This window comes from Monodon monoceros, unplaced genomic scaffold, assembly GCF_005190385.1.
Source record: "Monodon monoceros isolate NGI ecotype Baffin Bay Population unplaced genomic scaffold, NGI_Narwhal_1 Super_Scaffold_16, whole genome shotgun sequence".
Taxonomy (NCBI): domain Eukaryota; kingdom Metazoa; phylum Chordata; class Mammalia; order Artiodactyla; family Monodontidae; genus Monodon; species Monodon monoceros.
Genome location: NW_021703772.1, coordinates 19,558,011 through 19,572,963, shown reverse-complemented (window position 1 = coordinate 19,572,963; position 14,953 = coordinate 19,558,011). Strand labels below are relative to the sequence as shown.

Here is a 14,953-nt window from a genome sequence, read left to right as displayed (position 1 = left end):
CTTCCAGAGGCTGTGCTCCGCAGCGGGAGAGGCCACAACAGTGAGAGGCCCACATACCACAAAAAAAAAAGAAAAGAAAAAAAGAAATGGCTGAGTTATTTCCCAAAGAGATTGTACGTTGTACCTTCCCACCAAGAGAGTGTGGGAGTCCCAGTTACTCCCCAGGGTGTCTGGTTTGGTGGGCAGGGGGGGAGGCTTGAGCCTCTCTGCCCTTCCCTTCCAACCACTATGCTGACTTGATGGGTCCCAAGTTGTGAGCACCCAGAAGAAGGGGCTGATCTAGGTAACTCTCTATGCAGTGCTTACTCAGCTAGACTTTAATATTAAAGACAGTTGATGAGGACTTGTTTAGCTCCATGGTACAAGATCATATCCCCTGACTGCCCAAGAAGTCTTACACGAATTATGATCATTCAGTGGTCACCCAGTTGTGGTGCTTTTGACAACGCTGTTTCAGAAGAAGTGTGGGCCCCACTGTATGACAAGGCGATTAGCTGCCCTAGCTGGGCTCCAGGGCAGACTTTGTGGTCCCAAAGAGGCATGCATGCTCTATCTCTGTCCCCTCTGCCTCACACAGACTGCCAAAGCCTCTGCCAAAGCCTCTGCAGCAGTTGGGCAACCCTGTCAATCTGACCAGAGCCCATGCACCGCCCCTTGGGGTAGGCTGCCCAAAGTTGCATCCCATTACCATCTCAAGAGGAAGAGTTTTGTAACAGCAGTTCCTGCCCTGGAGAGCTGGTGAGAACTTCTCCTTATCAAAGGCAGCTACGAGGTGGGGGGCAGGGATGGAGGGAGTAAGGGGCAGAGCTGGGGCTCCCGGGGTAATCAAGGCAATAGAATCACCCCTGCCCTAAAGGATAGCAGTCCCTTTCTGGAGGTTCGACTTGCTCGGATACTTTCATTAGGGCAGGTTCTTATTACAGCAGAATATATCATACTCTAGTAGGAACTCCAGCATGGAGTTCAGACTTACCTGAGGAACTGATGCGGGAGAGGGGACCTAGCCGAAGTCTATGTTCTACGAGGTAGCAAGATGCTCCTGGACAAGAACTCAGGAGGAAATCAGGGGCCAGGAATGGGGGAGCTTGACCTTCACCCCCTGTTTGGGAGGGATGGAAGGGCAATGCTGAAGGCCAGCCTCTAGCTCAACACTGCCCTCCAAGGAGTCCCCACCAAGTCCAACGGAGAGAGCACAGAAGCTCCACAAAGATATTGGGAAGCTCATTAGACTCTAGGGACCCTCCGGCAGAAGGTTCCACAAGGGTCACCATAGACTATCCCAGAGCGTGGCACTGGAAGGGCACCAGTTCCCCAGTGGTGAGTCCAGAGCACACGTCTAGCCCAGCAGTACCAGAGGAGCACCTGGGGGACACCTCCAACAGACTCTCCCAAATTCCTGGGGCGCATTCTACGGGGGGGGGGGCGGTAAGCCCTGAATGAACACACGGGGTCTGAAACAGTGCAATCTGGGTTATCGCTGTTGACGTGACTTCATTTGTGCTCACAGGCTGGGGGTGCCCTGGGAAATATGGGCGACATAATTATTTCTTTAAATTAGATGTCACTCGGATGCACTAATGTACATTGGTCTCCTCACTTTGTCAGTTCATTAAGTGCTCAACAAAATGATATCAAGCACCTAGGGTTTGCCAAACACTGTGTGTGTCTGGTTTGGGGAGACGAAAATTTCATCTATCTATCTATCTATATATATCTATATATATGAAATCCCTGCTTTCAAGAACCTCACATCAAGGTGGAGGAAGCAGCCAAACTGATGACTGTAAATCCCCGAAATTGATGCCATTGTAGAGGTAACCCCCGGGGATGCAGAGGAGCATAGAGGGGGGCGGCAATGCATGGAGGTGACGACTGGGCTGAACTGGAAAGGAGAGAGAGCTGGCCAGCCCAAGAGGGTGGGCATGAGGAAAAGGGAAATGAGTGCCAAGGCCCAAGCGGAACCAGAACAGCTCTGAGGGGGAACTGCAGGTCGTTCCCTGTGGCCAGAGTTAAGGATACAAGAGGGCATGGCCTGAAATAAGTCTGGAGAAGCATACAGGGTCAGATGCAGAGGCGCCAGGAGCCATAGCAGGAATCTGACTCTGCCTGAGGGCAACGGGAGTCTTTGAAGGGTTGCAAGAGGGAAAGAGGGGGATCAAATTCACTTTTTTTTTTTTTTTTTGGCCACACCGTGCGGCTTGTTGGATCTTATTTCCTCAATCAGGGATCGAACCCAGGCCCACCACAGTGAAAGCGCCGAGTCTTAACCACTGGACTACCAGGTAATTCCCTCAAATTCACATTTTAGGAAGATGGTTCTGGTAGAGAGTGGGGGATGGATTGAGGGAGGAAAGACTTGACACAGAGAGCATTTAGGAAAATAGTGGTCTGGTAGTGTTGGTAGTAGAAGTAGCAGTAGCAACCGACAGTGCCAAGCACCATGCTAACTGCTTTATAAATATAGACTCATTTAATCCACATGACAATTCTATGCAGTGGGTGCTCCCATTATCCCCATTTTACAGATGATGAAACTGAGTCCAGTGAGATGAAATAACTTGCCTGAGGTCTACAACCACTGACATTGCTGGGATCCTAACACAGACAGTCTAGCTCTGAAATCACAGCCATCCCATGATGAACGCAGTAGTTTAGGCAAGAGAAAATAAAGCGGGACCTAACACCATCAGTGAAGACGGTGAGGAAGAGATAATCAAGAGAGATGTTAAGGAGATGGCGTCCGTGGAGAGGAAGAGCAAGGCAAGCGTGAGGGGCACGCCTGTTTCTGGGTTAAGGAGGAGGGGCACCCGTGTCAGGGAATTCCGTGAGACCGGTTTTCTACATGTTGAGTTTGCAGCATCTGTGGGGCCTCAGGGGAGACTCAGGAAGTGATTAAATGTAAGAATTTGAGCTTAAAGAGAAGCTTAGAAGAGAAGCTGAGAACTATAGGTGTAGGAGACACTGGCACATACTGGGTTGGGGCTGAAGCCAAGGAGGCAGGAGGACTAGTCTAGGGAGAACAGGTAGAGAAGAGGACCGAGGCAGACTCTGAGGAACATGCCTATTTGAGGAATGAATTGAGAAAAAAAGTAACAAATAAGACCAAGAGAAGTTCTCTGAGCATTAAGAAAACAATGGGATCAGTGGGGTTAAATGGTTCAGATATCAAATAAGATAAGGCTTGAACGGTATCCATTTCACCGTAAATACAGTTAAAAAGCATACTGCAGGCTGGGAGAAGGTATTTTACCATGATTGACAAGTATGAGGCAGTATGAGTAGACAGGGTAACAGGCCCTTTTATAAACTGGTAATAGGAGAATACACTGCAACAGTCTTTTTTTTTTTTTTGCAGTACGCGGGCCTCTCACTGTTGTGGCCTCTCCGGTTGCGGAGCCCAGGCTCCGGACGCGCAGGCTCAGCGGCCATGGCTCACGGGCCCCAGCCGCTCCGCGGCATGTGGGATCTTCCCGGACCGGGGCACGAACCCGTGTCCCCTGCATCGGCAGGCGGACTCTCAACCACTGCGCCACCAGGGAAGCCCTGCAACAGTCCTTTTGAAGTGCAATGAGTAGTATTTATCAACATATCAACATGCACAGTTATGACCCAGCAAAATTATACTTAAGCTACTGAAACACTCGTACAAGTTTCCAAAGACCAATATCCAAAAATGTTCATAGTGAGAACCTAAATATTCATCTATAAGGTAATTATCAAATAAGTCAGGTTATGTCCTTGCCATGGGCCATTATGTCATCACTGAAAAGAGTAAGATGGATCTATATGTACTGATGTGAAATAGGTACATGATACATTGTTAAAGTGCAGAACAATATAACTAGTTATATAGTATTTTATTCAAGAAGGAAAAAACATGTTTGTATGTGCATGGGGGAAGTCTGGAAAAATATTCACAAGATACAGGTGAACAGAAGGATGGAAGAGAATCACATTTTAATTTATATGCTTTTTACCACCTGTTTTCTTTACAATATGCACAGTTTATTTTTATAATATTAAAACAGCTTTATTTAAGAAAAGAGTTTACTGGATTTAGCAACCCTAGGTCACTGGGAACATTGGCAAAAGCTGTTTCCTCAGTACAGTGGGCAGGAAGCTGGTTGCAGTGGGTTGAACAGTGAACAAGAAGTTGGCAAAGTGGAAAAGGCAACTGCTCACTGCTTTTTCAAGAAGCTTGCCTGTGAAATGGAGGGCCCAGGGGGAGTGGTCGCTAAAGGAGTTCTAGAACAGAGGGAGGGAGAGAAAGACATATGCAAGTTCAGGGAAAGAGGTGGTTGAGAAGCAGAGGGTGCGCAAGGCAAGACCTTCAAGGACGTGAGATGCAGTGGGGTCCCACAGCCAGGTGCAGGACCGAAAGAGAAGGAAGGACACTTCTCACGCTGCTCCTAGAAGGAAGGAAGAAAGTGTACACACAAATTCAGGCTTACGTGTCAGCTGGGGGCTAGGGTTGCCTGCATCTCCCTTGTAAAGAAGGAGGTGTACGTTGAAAACGAGACAGAGGTAGACTAGGTAAAACTCCACCTTCAGACTGGCAGACTCTTGCAGAAGCCATTAGACAAGAAGGCATGAAAATTCCCAGCTCTCATTACACAATTGCCAGGAGGAGGCTTGGCCTTCAGTCAGAGTCCCAGAACAGACCTCGTTGCTCCTCTGCAGGAACACCTCCCCTGGTGGGCCTCCTGGATTTCCCCCTCAGCAGCCCTGGGTCAGAACTTTCCACGCAAAGGCTGCTTTGCTTTTTTCCTGTCCAACACGTGTGACAGCTATCAAGCCCTGAGTCACAGAGGAGGCATCAGTGGCCACTCCAATAACACAGCAGCTGTAGCAGCAACAACAGGTAGGTGAGCAGTTCGGTCTTCGGGCTGCTGGGGACTATTTCTGATAGAAGGAATTTGGAAACTTCAGTCTCCTCCTTTGAGTGCCCTGAGAACTGAGGTGGTGAATTGCAGAAACAAAATAAGTCTGCACCAAGACAGCACGGTACAAATGAACTTTCTACAGTAATGGAAATGTCCTGTATCTGCACTTTCCAATATGGTAGCTACTAGTCACATGTAGCTATTGAGCACTTGAAATGAGAAACTAAATTTTTATTTTATTTTAATCAATTTAAATTTAAGGGACTTCCGTGGTGGTGCAGTGGTTAAGAATCTGCCTGCCAATGCAGGGGACACGGGTTCAAGCCCTGGTCCAGAAAGATCCCATGTGCTGCAGAGCAACTAAGCCCGTGCGCCACAACTACTGAGCCTGCATGCCACAGCTACTGAAGCTCACGTGCCTAGAGCCTGAGCTCTGCAACAAGAGAAGCCATCACATTGAGAAGCCTGCACACAACAACGAAGAGTAGCCCCCGCTAGCCACAACTAGAGAAAGTCTGCGTGCAGCAACGAAGACCCAACGCAGCCAAAAATAAATAAATTTTTTTAACTGCACAGTATAATGCACTTTAAATATAAATATGAAGTGCATTTACAAACATATTAAAGTAGCCACATGTGGCTAATCTCATTTTCCAGGGGACCACATTGAGGCACAGAGGGAAATGACCTGCCCAAGCTCACCCTGACCATTAACAGCAGAATCAGGACTGGATGCCGGTTCTGTATTCACCCCACCATTGGTAGGCCTGCTGTGGGCTCAGTGGAAATGAAATCAATCTAATGAAAATCAAGAAGTAGGATGGTTAGGAAATGTCAAATCTGGGCTGTCCTTTGCACACCCAGTTGTCTGGGACAGAGAGGTGCTTAGTGGAGCTCAGCCCCACACAGCAGTGCACACAACAGCAGATTTGAAGTCAGATTAAAAAAAAAAAAAGTCTCAAAAACTGCTTAAAAGTCAGTTCATCTGCGTCACTCTAGGTAAGTTGCCTAACTCCGGAGTCTTAGTTTCCTCATTCAGAAAGTGCACACTCCATGGGGTTGTTGTGAGGATTAAATGATACAGATTCTGAAAAGCACTTTCCCTGGAAGCTAGGCCTTAGCAGGCACTCAACGTTAGAGCTAACGCGACTATTGCTATTCAGGTTAAAGCAAATTAAGATGTACCTGGAAGTCAGCCCCGAAAGCAGACCCGATGCTTTCTCTCGCTTGGGGATGTAGTGGGAGAGAACCCATGCTATTAGTTAATTAACTATTTCAGTAATAATAATCACATCAATAAATGCTAACATCGTGCTTTATATGTGTCTTAAGGGCTTTACAGGTAATCCCCCATTTCATCCTCAGCACAACCCAATTAGTTAGATTCTATCATTGGCCTCATTTTACAGATGAGTAAACTGAGACTCAGAAAGGAAAAGTCGCTTGCCCAGAGTTGCTAGGCTAGCAGAGTTCTTAACTGCTGTTCTCATGGCCTCTCTCTGTGTGTCCTGGGCCTTTGCCTGGGTTTAGCATCACCTGGCAAGGAGTCACTGTGTTCTCCACAATGGAAAAGAGAAAGGTGACAAAGAGCGTTTGCTAAATAGCTAGACTCAAAGGCTCTTTCCTGGGGGTAGGCAGCTTAGATGAGTTTGCCACAGGCTTTGAGCACTGTGTGGGCCCTGGGATGCGTGGAGCAACAGGTCAGGGTAAGGAGTAGAGGAGGGGTTGAGGCATCAATCACTGGGGTGGGGGCTTAGGAGGGAGCAGTGAATTAGCGTTCACTGCTGTGCCTGGATTTATCCTTTCAATTATTATCAACAGCAAATGTGACAAAATATATTCTTGGTGTCACTCAACACTGTTTTCAAAAATGTATTTGAACTTGGGTGGGATTTTAACTTTTACCAAATGGCTTTCTTTCCAAGTTAGATGGTCTTGGTTCCAAAGGTAGTAGCTACTGCAGATCCAATTCCAAGTGGACAAGCTAAGAAAAAGTAGCAATGCTCTAAGAGAGGCATGCGGTCAGAGCAGATGGTTGAGGAGGGAGGTGAAAGACCAGGTGAGGTGGAACCGGGCCCCCATTTGGGGGTGGGAGTTCTCAAAGGGGTGTGGCATGGAGAAGGAATCTGTGAGGCTTTAAGGATGCCCAGGGTGAATGGGGTGGAGACAAGAGGCATTAAGTCCAGGGAAGAAAGCCACCAGACGCACCAGAAGCTAGTTCCGTTTCTGTTGCCTTAAAGAGCTGTTCCCCTTTGAGATGGGAAAGATGTTTAAGAGCAGTAGTGCTGCTGGGTTGTAAGCGTGGGATGCCCGAGACAGCTGGATTGTGGGGAGAGTCAGACAGGGTGGCTGAAAGAGCCAGGGGCTGCTGAGCTCAGGGCAAAGATAAGAGAAATCCGTGCTGTCCTGGGCCAACTACTTCCTTTGGGTGGGCCTCAGTTTCGTCATCTGTGAAATGGAAAGATTGGCTAGAAAACCCCACAGGCCCCTTCCCAGTGTGAACTCTGCCAGTTAATAAAATGACTACTAGTTATCAAAGAGTTGACCTGGGAATTAATTATTCCAGCTATCAAAGGCATCCCGCACCCTCAGGGGCTCCACCCCAGAGTTGAGCAATCTAATCCACCACTCACTTCCTCCACTGTGTTCTCACCACCGCCGCCCTTTGTGTCAGGCACATCTGCCTTCCTGGAGGTGTCCCACAGGTGACAAGCCCAGAATCCTGGTAAGTCTTGGAACACCCTTCCAGAATGTCTCTGTTCTCTGTCCCCCCTTGACACCCAGCCTCCATTTATCCCCTCCATTTATCCCCACACTCCTCAGTCTCTCCATTCTTTCTCTAGGCCTCCCTATCCCCAAAGGGAGAGGTTCTGCCCCTCTTCCCTACACCTCTGTCCAACAAGCACCTAGGGCAACTGGCTGCCCACCGCCTTCTCTTGCGGACCCAGCCAGCTCTCCCTGCCTTGGCTAGGATTGGGTCTGAGGAAGATCCAGATACTACTGAGGCCCTCTTCCCGTATACTAAATGTAAATATGTGTGGATTATATTTCTAGAGAGAAAGGACACTGGAATTGTATACAAATAACCTTGCATTTGTTGTTGTTATTGTGTTGCCGTTGTTAAAAAGATTGCCTTAAATGTTTGGGCTTTTGTAAATGTAGCATTTTCATGAAGTAAATTAGAATCATCCTTTCCATGAGTTTTTGAACTATCATGAGTCATTAAGGGGCTGGCAGTTCCATTCACTGAGGGGATCTCCTGCTCGGTTACCGAGAACATGACTGGGTGGTCAGCAGGGGCCAGTCAGTTCAAGGGCATTTGGTTTCTGATTCCTGTAAGGGCTGTTCCTCTCGTTCTGGGCCTAAGGAATAGCAAAGAAAGCAATGCACAAAACATCAAACAATGGGAGCGAACCAGAGCCAGGTTAACTTCATGATATCTCAAGAACTTAGCTTACAGCTATATTTGATACATGAGCTGTGATTTTTTTTTTTTTTTTTTTTGTGAGAAGTATATCTGTAGACTGAAAATAGCATGTGAAGCCATTCTCACCTAGTTGGAATCCGGGCTGCGGCGCTAAGAGACTCTGTGACCACAGGCTGGTTTCTGAACCTTGCTGTGACTGTCTATTTATAATGAGACCATGTACCTGTGAGGCACAAAGCAGGTCTCAGATGTGTATCCCCTTCCCTTAGTTTCTCCCTTTAACGTCAAAACATCCTCACCAGAGACTGGTAAATTAAAAACCAACCAAACAACAACGAAACATTCCCCTCCCTCACCCTCCAGTGGCTGGAGGTCATTGCCCTGGCCTGGTTCCCGTTTCTGAGTTCTCTTCCTTCTGTCCTAACTTGCATGGTCTCCCTCTGGACCCTGAAGCTGAGCCTTCACGTCTGGGAGCGGGAGTTCACCTGTACACCTCCAGCCCAGCTCCGGCACAGCCGAGCACTGGATTATCCAGAATGAGGACTTGTCTGTGAAACATGCTTCGCTGTTGCTGCTTCCTCTGCGAGGCAGCTTCTGCGGCTGCCACAGCTCTGCCTTCTCGCGGCCAATGCTTGTAAATGTGGGGTTCTCCTCTCTAAGGGCACAAGCTGTCTGCACCCATCGTGCTCTGTAGCCACTCGCAGAGGTGGTCTTCTCTTAGGTCGCGGGCTCCCTTAGGAACATCTCTGATCATCTTCTCCCGGGAGTGACCCACCTTGTGGCTGCATCAGACATTACCCTGGGCTTCTGAGCAGACTTGCTCTTGACCTTGGGGCTGCAGAGTCAGTGATTTCACGCAGGCTTTGTCAGCAGCACTGGCTGAGCCAGCTGTACTATCCACCTCTCTCACTACCGTCCCTGCCTCCTGGCCAGACTGGGCCCCATCCTTATCATCACATCGTTTAGGTTCACAGACTGATCTAATCTGCTCTATCTGAGAAGGCAATTTATCTGGCTCCCATCACTTAGGGGAGAAATACCTTCTCAGGAAGGTGAAGGCTAAGAATTCTCTCACTCTAGGGAAAAGGGGCATTGTTTCTCCAGTTTCCCTAAACTCACTTAGCTTTTTTTTTGCTATGTATGATTGACAGTAACAGTTTCTTCTGCTAAAGAGAAAAGCTTCCTAGGACCTTTGATTAATCTTTTTTAATTGAGATATAATTCACATACTATAAAAGTCATCTTATGTGCATACACAAACACACACACATACACACACACAGTGGAATACTACTCAGCCATAAAAAAGAATGAAAAATGTCATTTGCAGCAACATGGATGGACCTAGAAATTATCGTACTAAGTGAAGTAAGTCAGACAGAGAAAGACAAATGTCACATGATATCACTGATATGTGGAATCTAAAAAAATGATACAAATGAACTTATTTAAAAAACAGAAGGAGGGCTTCCCTGGTGGCGCAGTGGTTGAGAGTCCGCCTGCCGATGCAGGGGACACGGGTTCGTGCCCTGGTCTGGGAGGATCCCACATGCCGCGGAGCGGCTGGGCCCGTGAGCCAGGGCCGCTGAGCCTGCGCGTCTGGAGCCTGTGCTCTGCAGCGGGAGAGGCCACGACAGTGAGAGGCCCGCGTACTGCTAAAAAAAAAAAAAACAACAAACAGAAAGAGACTCACAGACACTGAAAAGAAATTTATGGTTACCAAAGGGGAAATGGAGGGGAAAGGGATGGATTAGGAGTTTGGGATTAACTGATACGCACTACTGTGTGTAGAATGGATAAACAACAGGGACCTATTGCATGGCATGGGGAGCTATATTCAGTGTCTTGTGATAACCTATAATGGAAAAGAATCTGAAGGAGAAGGTAATGTGTATGTGTAACTGAGTCACTTTGCTGTGCACCTGAAACTAACACAAGATTGTAAATCAACTATACTTCAATAAAAAACTTTTTGAAAAATGTCACCAATTTACAGTATACAATTCAGTGGGGTTTTGTATACGGATGGTCCCCAATTTACAATGGTTCAACTTAAAATTTTTCAACTTTATGATGGTGCAAAAGTGATACTCCTTAGCTAGAAGCTATACTTCGAATTTTGAATTTTGATCTTTGCCCAGGCTAGCAATGTACAATAGGATACTCTCTCATGATGCTGGGCAGCGGCCATGCAAGCATGAGGATAAACAACCGATACACGCTTACAGCCATTCTTTACCCATACAAGCAACCACTCTATTTTTCACTTTCAGTATAGTATTCAATAAATTACTTGAGGTATTCCACACTTTACTGTAAAATAGGTTTTGCGTTAGATGATTTTCCGCAACTGTAGGCTAATGTAAGTGTTCTGAGCACGTACAAGGTAGGCTGGGCTACTCTACGATGTTCAGTAGGTTAGGTGTATTAAACGCATTTTCGACTTAGGATATTTTCAACTTATGATAGGTTTACTGGGACATCACCCCACCGTAAGTTGAGGAAGATCTATATTCACAAAATTGTATAATCATTGCCACTGTCTAATTCCAGAGCACTTTCATCACCCCAAAAAGAAACCCTGTACTCAGTAACACTCCCCCGCCCCCAGCCCCTGGCAACCACTAATCTACTTTTTGTCTCTAACAATTTGCCTCTTCTGGACGTTTCACATACATGGAATCATACAGTATGAAGCCTTTTGTGTCTGGCTTTTTTCACTTAGAATAATGTTTTCAAGGTTCATCCATGTTGTAGCCTGTATCAGTACTTCATTATTTTTTTTATTTTTTATATTTCCGGTACGCGGGCCTCTCACCGTCGCGGCCTCTCCCGTTGCGGAGCACAGGCTCCGGACGCGCAGGCTCAGCGGCCATGGCTCACGGGCCCAGCCGCTCCGCGGCACGTGGGATCTTCCCGGACCGGGACACGAACCCGCGTCCCCTGCATCGGCAGGCGGACTCTCAACCACTGCGCCACCAGGGAAGCCCTTCATTAATTTTTACGATTGAATAATGTTCCCTTGTATGTGTATACCACAATCTGCTTATCCGTTTATCAGCTGACGGACGTTTGGATTACTTCCGCTTTTTCGCTGCATGCTGCTAAGAATATTCACATACAGGTTTTGTGCAGACGTATGTTTTCTATTCCCTTGGGTACACTAGGAGTGGAATCATTGGGTCGTATGGTCACTCTACATTTAGCTTTCTTAACAATTGCCAAACCGTTTTCCAAAGCAACTGCACCATTTTACATTCCCACCAGCAACGTATGAGGGGTTCAACTTCTTCACATCCTCATCACCATCGTTACAGTCCTTTTTAAATTATGATCATGCTAGTGAGTGTGAGGTAGGTCCTGAGCCTTTTTACTTTATGTTCTTCACTTTAACACTCGGTTCCATGTTGAGGTGGGCTACAGACTGGCATAGGGTAACAGGATGGCCATATCTTGTTATAAAGAAATGGTATGATGCCGATATATTTTGTGGTTCAAAAGGAAGCTAATTCAGTAGCTGGTCACTTTACTTCCTCTTTGCAAACTGGGATAATCTTTCAGGGTGGCTGCAGCTTCCCCCAAAAGAAGGCTCTCTGCTACCCCCATAACAAGGGCAGAGCCCACAGAGGTTAGCTAGGTGTGCTGGAGAGTCAGGTTTGGAAGAAGGCACTCACTAGCAAGGCAGGAAGGGTCCCCAGCAGGACTCGAAAGCCACCAAAACAAGGATCGTGTGTCTCCACCTGCCTTCTCTGCTGCCTGCTGCCCCTCCTTCTTAGGCTGGGAACATACTGCCTTTCTCTGCTCACCCCTACATGGCAAAATATGCCTGTTCAGAGCTCCCAAGATAATCTGTTACATTTCCACCCATGTGGAGAATCATTCAGCCACCTGCTTATGATTTTTGATATATTTTTTTCAAACTACACCAGTATGCCCAGAGCAGGCCGCACGCATCTCAGCAGAAAAATGCTGGGCTGTACTAGTGGAGTCAACTTTCTCTTAGCTCGAGCATCCTGAATCTCCATGCTGCTATCACTCAGACTGTTTTTCCAGAACACTTCTTTTAAAATAACTTTCAGAAAGTTGGACAAAGGGACTCATCTCTTAGGTTTATAGTCAAGCCTTGATGATCTTTTCCTAGGGATCTAACACAATTGGATTGCCTGCTTAGTCCCGCAGATTGAGAACTGAATGGTACCTCATGTTTCTGACATTAAAATCAGCCTCAGTAGTCAGAGATGCCCACCACCGAGGATCCAAGACATGTTCTGTAGGGATTATCCAAGGGGAAGTTTCAACAGTGGTTTGGGTGATAGCAGTGTTATGGAAAGTGATAAGAACCTCTCTCTGATGTTGAAGGGAACTAGACACTTTTTGTGAAATGTATCTTTTTTACTAAATATGTCTCCAAAATCTTAGTGCTCCGGCCATTTCTTGAAGTGAAAGTTACTTCCATGTAATATACAAGCTAACACAAAGAATCCTATCTAAATGTTGTGAGCAGACAGACTAGAATCTGGGGAGATTTATTGTGCAGTAACCCTCGTCTCTCTTCTCTAGGCCGGAAATTAAGTGTACTTCAAATATGGAAGGATTTAACTGGGAAAACTACAGTGACGAAGATTTTGGTAATTACACTTACAACACTGACCTGCCCTCTATTCTACCAGACTCTGCCCCATGCCGCCCGGAATCTCTGGATATCAACAAGTATGCCGTGGTCGTCATCTATGCCCTGGTCTTCCTGCTGAGCCTCCTGGGAAACTCCCTGGTGATGCTGGTCATCTTATACAGCCGGGTGGGCCGCTCCGTCACCGATGTCTACCTGCTGAACCTGGCCATGGCTGACCTGCTCTTCGCCCTGACCTTGCCTGTCTGGGCCACCTCCAAGGCAAAGGGCTGGATCTTTGGCACAGCCCTGTGCAAGGTGGTCTCACTCCTGAAGGAAGTCAACTTCTACAGTGGTATTCTACTGCTGGCCTGCATCAGCGTGGACCGCTACCTGGCCATCGTCCATGCCACACGCATGCTGACCCAGAAGCGGCACTGGGTCAGGTTCATATGTTTAGGCATCTGGGCCCTGTCCTTGATCCTGGCCCTGCCCATCTTCGTCTTCCGAAGGGCCATCCACCCACCCTATTCCAGCGCAGTCTGCTACGAGGACATGGGTGCCAATACAACGAAGTGGCGCATGGTGCTGCGGGTCCTGCCCCAGACCTTTGGCTTCCTCCTGCCCCTGCTGGTCATGCTCATCTGCTATGGACTCACCCTGCGCACGCTCTTTGCGGCCCACATGGGGCAGAAGCACCGTGCCATGCGGGTCATCTTTGCTGTCGTGCTCGTCTTCCTGCTCTGCTGGTTGCCCTACAACCTGGTCCTGGTTGCAGACACTCTCATGAGGGTCCGGGTGATCGCGGAGACCTGTGAGCGCCGCAATGACATCGGCCGGGCCCTGGATGCCACCGAGATCCTGGGCTTCCTCCACAGCTGCCTCAATCCTCTCATCTATGTCTTCATTGGCCAGAAGTTTCGCCACGGACTCCTCAGGATCATGGCCATCCATGGCCTGGTCAGCAAGGAGTTCTTGGTCAAGGACGGCAGGCCTTCCTTCGTTGGCTCTTCTTCAGGGAACACGTCTACTACCCTCTGAGACCGCACGCAGGGCTCCTCCCTTCCCTTCAGCATCCGCCCCAAGCCGCATGTCCTCTGGCGGCTCACAGCCCTGTGTCCAGGCAGCCCCCCATTGTGGTTACAGGAAGTTGCTGAGGCCACATCCTTACTAGGCCCCCAGCTATGGATTCGAAAGCCCTGGCCCCCACCTCTTATCGTAATTACCATGTCAACTGCTAGAGCTCAGTCCATCCTACCACCGAGACCACAGCACTCTGTCTTCTGGCAGACGTTCTTTGAAGATATTCTTTTAAGTGATTACAAAAAGTTCCCACCATTGGGTGACATTAGTGTTAAACACCATTGGTTGCTTCCCCAACTCTCCCTTTCCTTGCTGGCTAACGAAGTCCACCTCCCTTGAGAGAGGCTGAAAATGACAGATACTCACTTTCTCAGACTTCCTTAAGCCAGCAGTGGCCATATCATCTGGTTCTGATAAATAAGAATTAAAGGCAAATTGTGTGCTGGTAAATCACTTTCCTGGGGGAAAAAGTCTTGATTTGTAGCATTTACCACGTTCCGTGGTATAAATAAATGCTCCCACCATGACCGATTTCAAGGTGGCAGTGTTTAGCAACGAGATCACAAGATCTAGAAAATGTAATAATCTGCCTTCACAAGCACACACAAACTGGCTTCAGTGCATCATTGCTTAAGAAGTCTACTGAGGCCAGGAAACCGCTGGGAAGTATTCCTGATGTGAGAGAGAGAGAGAAAGGGAAACATATCTTTGGTTCTTGCTTTTGAATATGGTTATAGGATATGCAGTGTGGTGCCAAGGCAGCCACTTTGTGGAAATGAGACGAAAAGTATGCCCAACACACTCGAGCTGTTAGAGCCAAAGGATATAAAGAACCTGAGAGGACTTCCCTGGTGGCGCAGTGGTTAAGAATCCGCCTGCCAATGCAGGGGACACGGGTTCAAGCCCTGGTCCGGGAAGATCCCACATGCCACGGAGCAGCTAAGCCCATGC

The 14,953-nt window shown here is 47.8% G+C and overlaps 1 protein-coding gene across 3 annotated transcripts; it reads left to right on the top strand.

Annotated features, from left to right (window-relative positions):
• Positions 1-2,722: 2,722 nt before the first annotated feature.
• On the top strand, positions 2,723-14,528 carry LOC114897267 (C-X-C chemokine receptor type 2-like). Of its 3 annotated transcripts, XM_029226078.1 has the most exons (3): positions 2,723-2,760; positions 4,779-4,861; positions 12,981-14,528. In XM_029226078.1, the coding sequence occupies exons 1-3, from the start codon at positions 2,723-2,725 to the stop codon at positions 13,958-13,960; spliced, it is 1,101 nt and encodes a 366-aa protein (XP_029081911.1). In that variant the 3' UTR covers positions 13,961-14,528. The 3 variants fall into 3 exon arrangements, with proteins under 3 accessions (XP_029081911.1, XP_029081912.1, XP_029081910.1); XM_029226079.1 differs by lacking the exon at positions 2,723-2,760 and having other exon boundaries at positions 4,836-4,861; positions 12,871-14,528; XM_029226077.1 differs by lacking the exons at positions 2,723-2,760; positions 4,779-4,861 and adding an exon at positions 11,641-11,663 and having other exon boundaries at positions 12,871-14,528.
• The last annotated feature ends 425 nt before the right edge of the window (positions 14,529-14,953 follow it).

Bases quoted from the DNA above. Each gene is read 5' to 3' on its own strand.
- LOC114897267 (XM_029226077.1), top strand. From the start codon at position 11,641: ATGATCATGCTAGTGAGTGTGAG. The intron at 11,664-12,870 runs GTAGGTCCTGAG...TCTCTTCTCTAG, and splicing joins ATCATGCTAGTGAGTGTGAG to GCCGGAAATTAAGTGTACTT.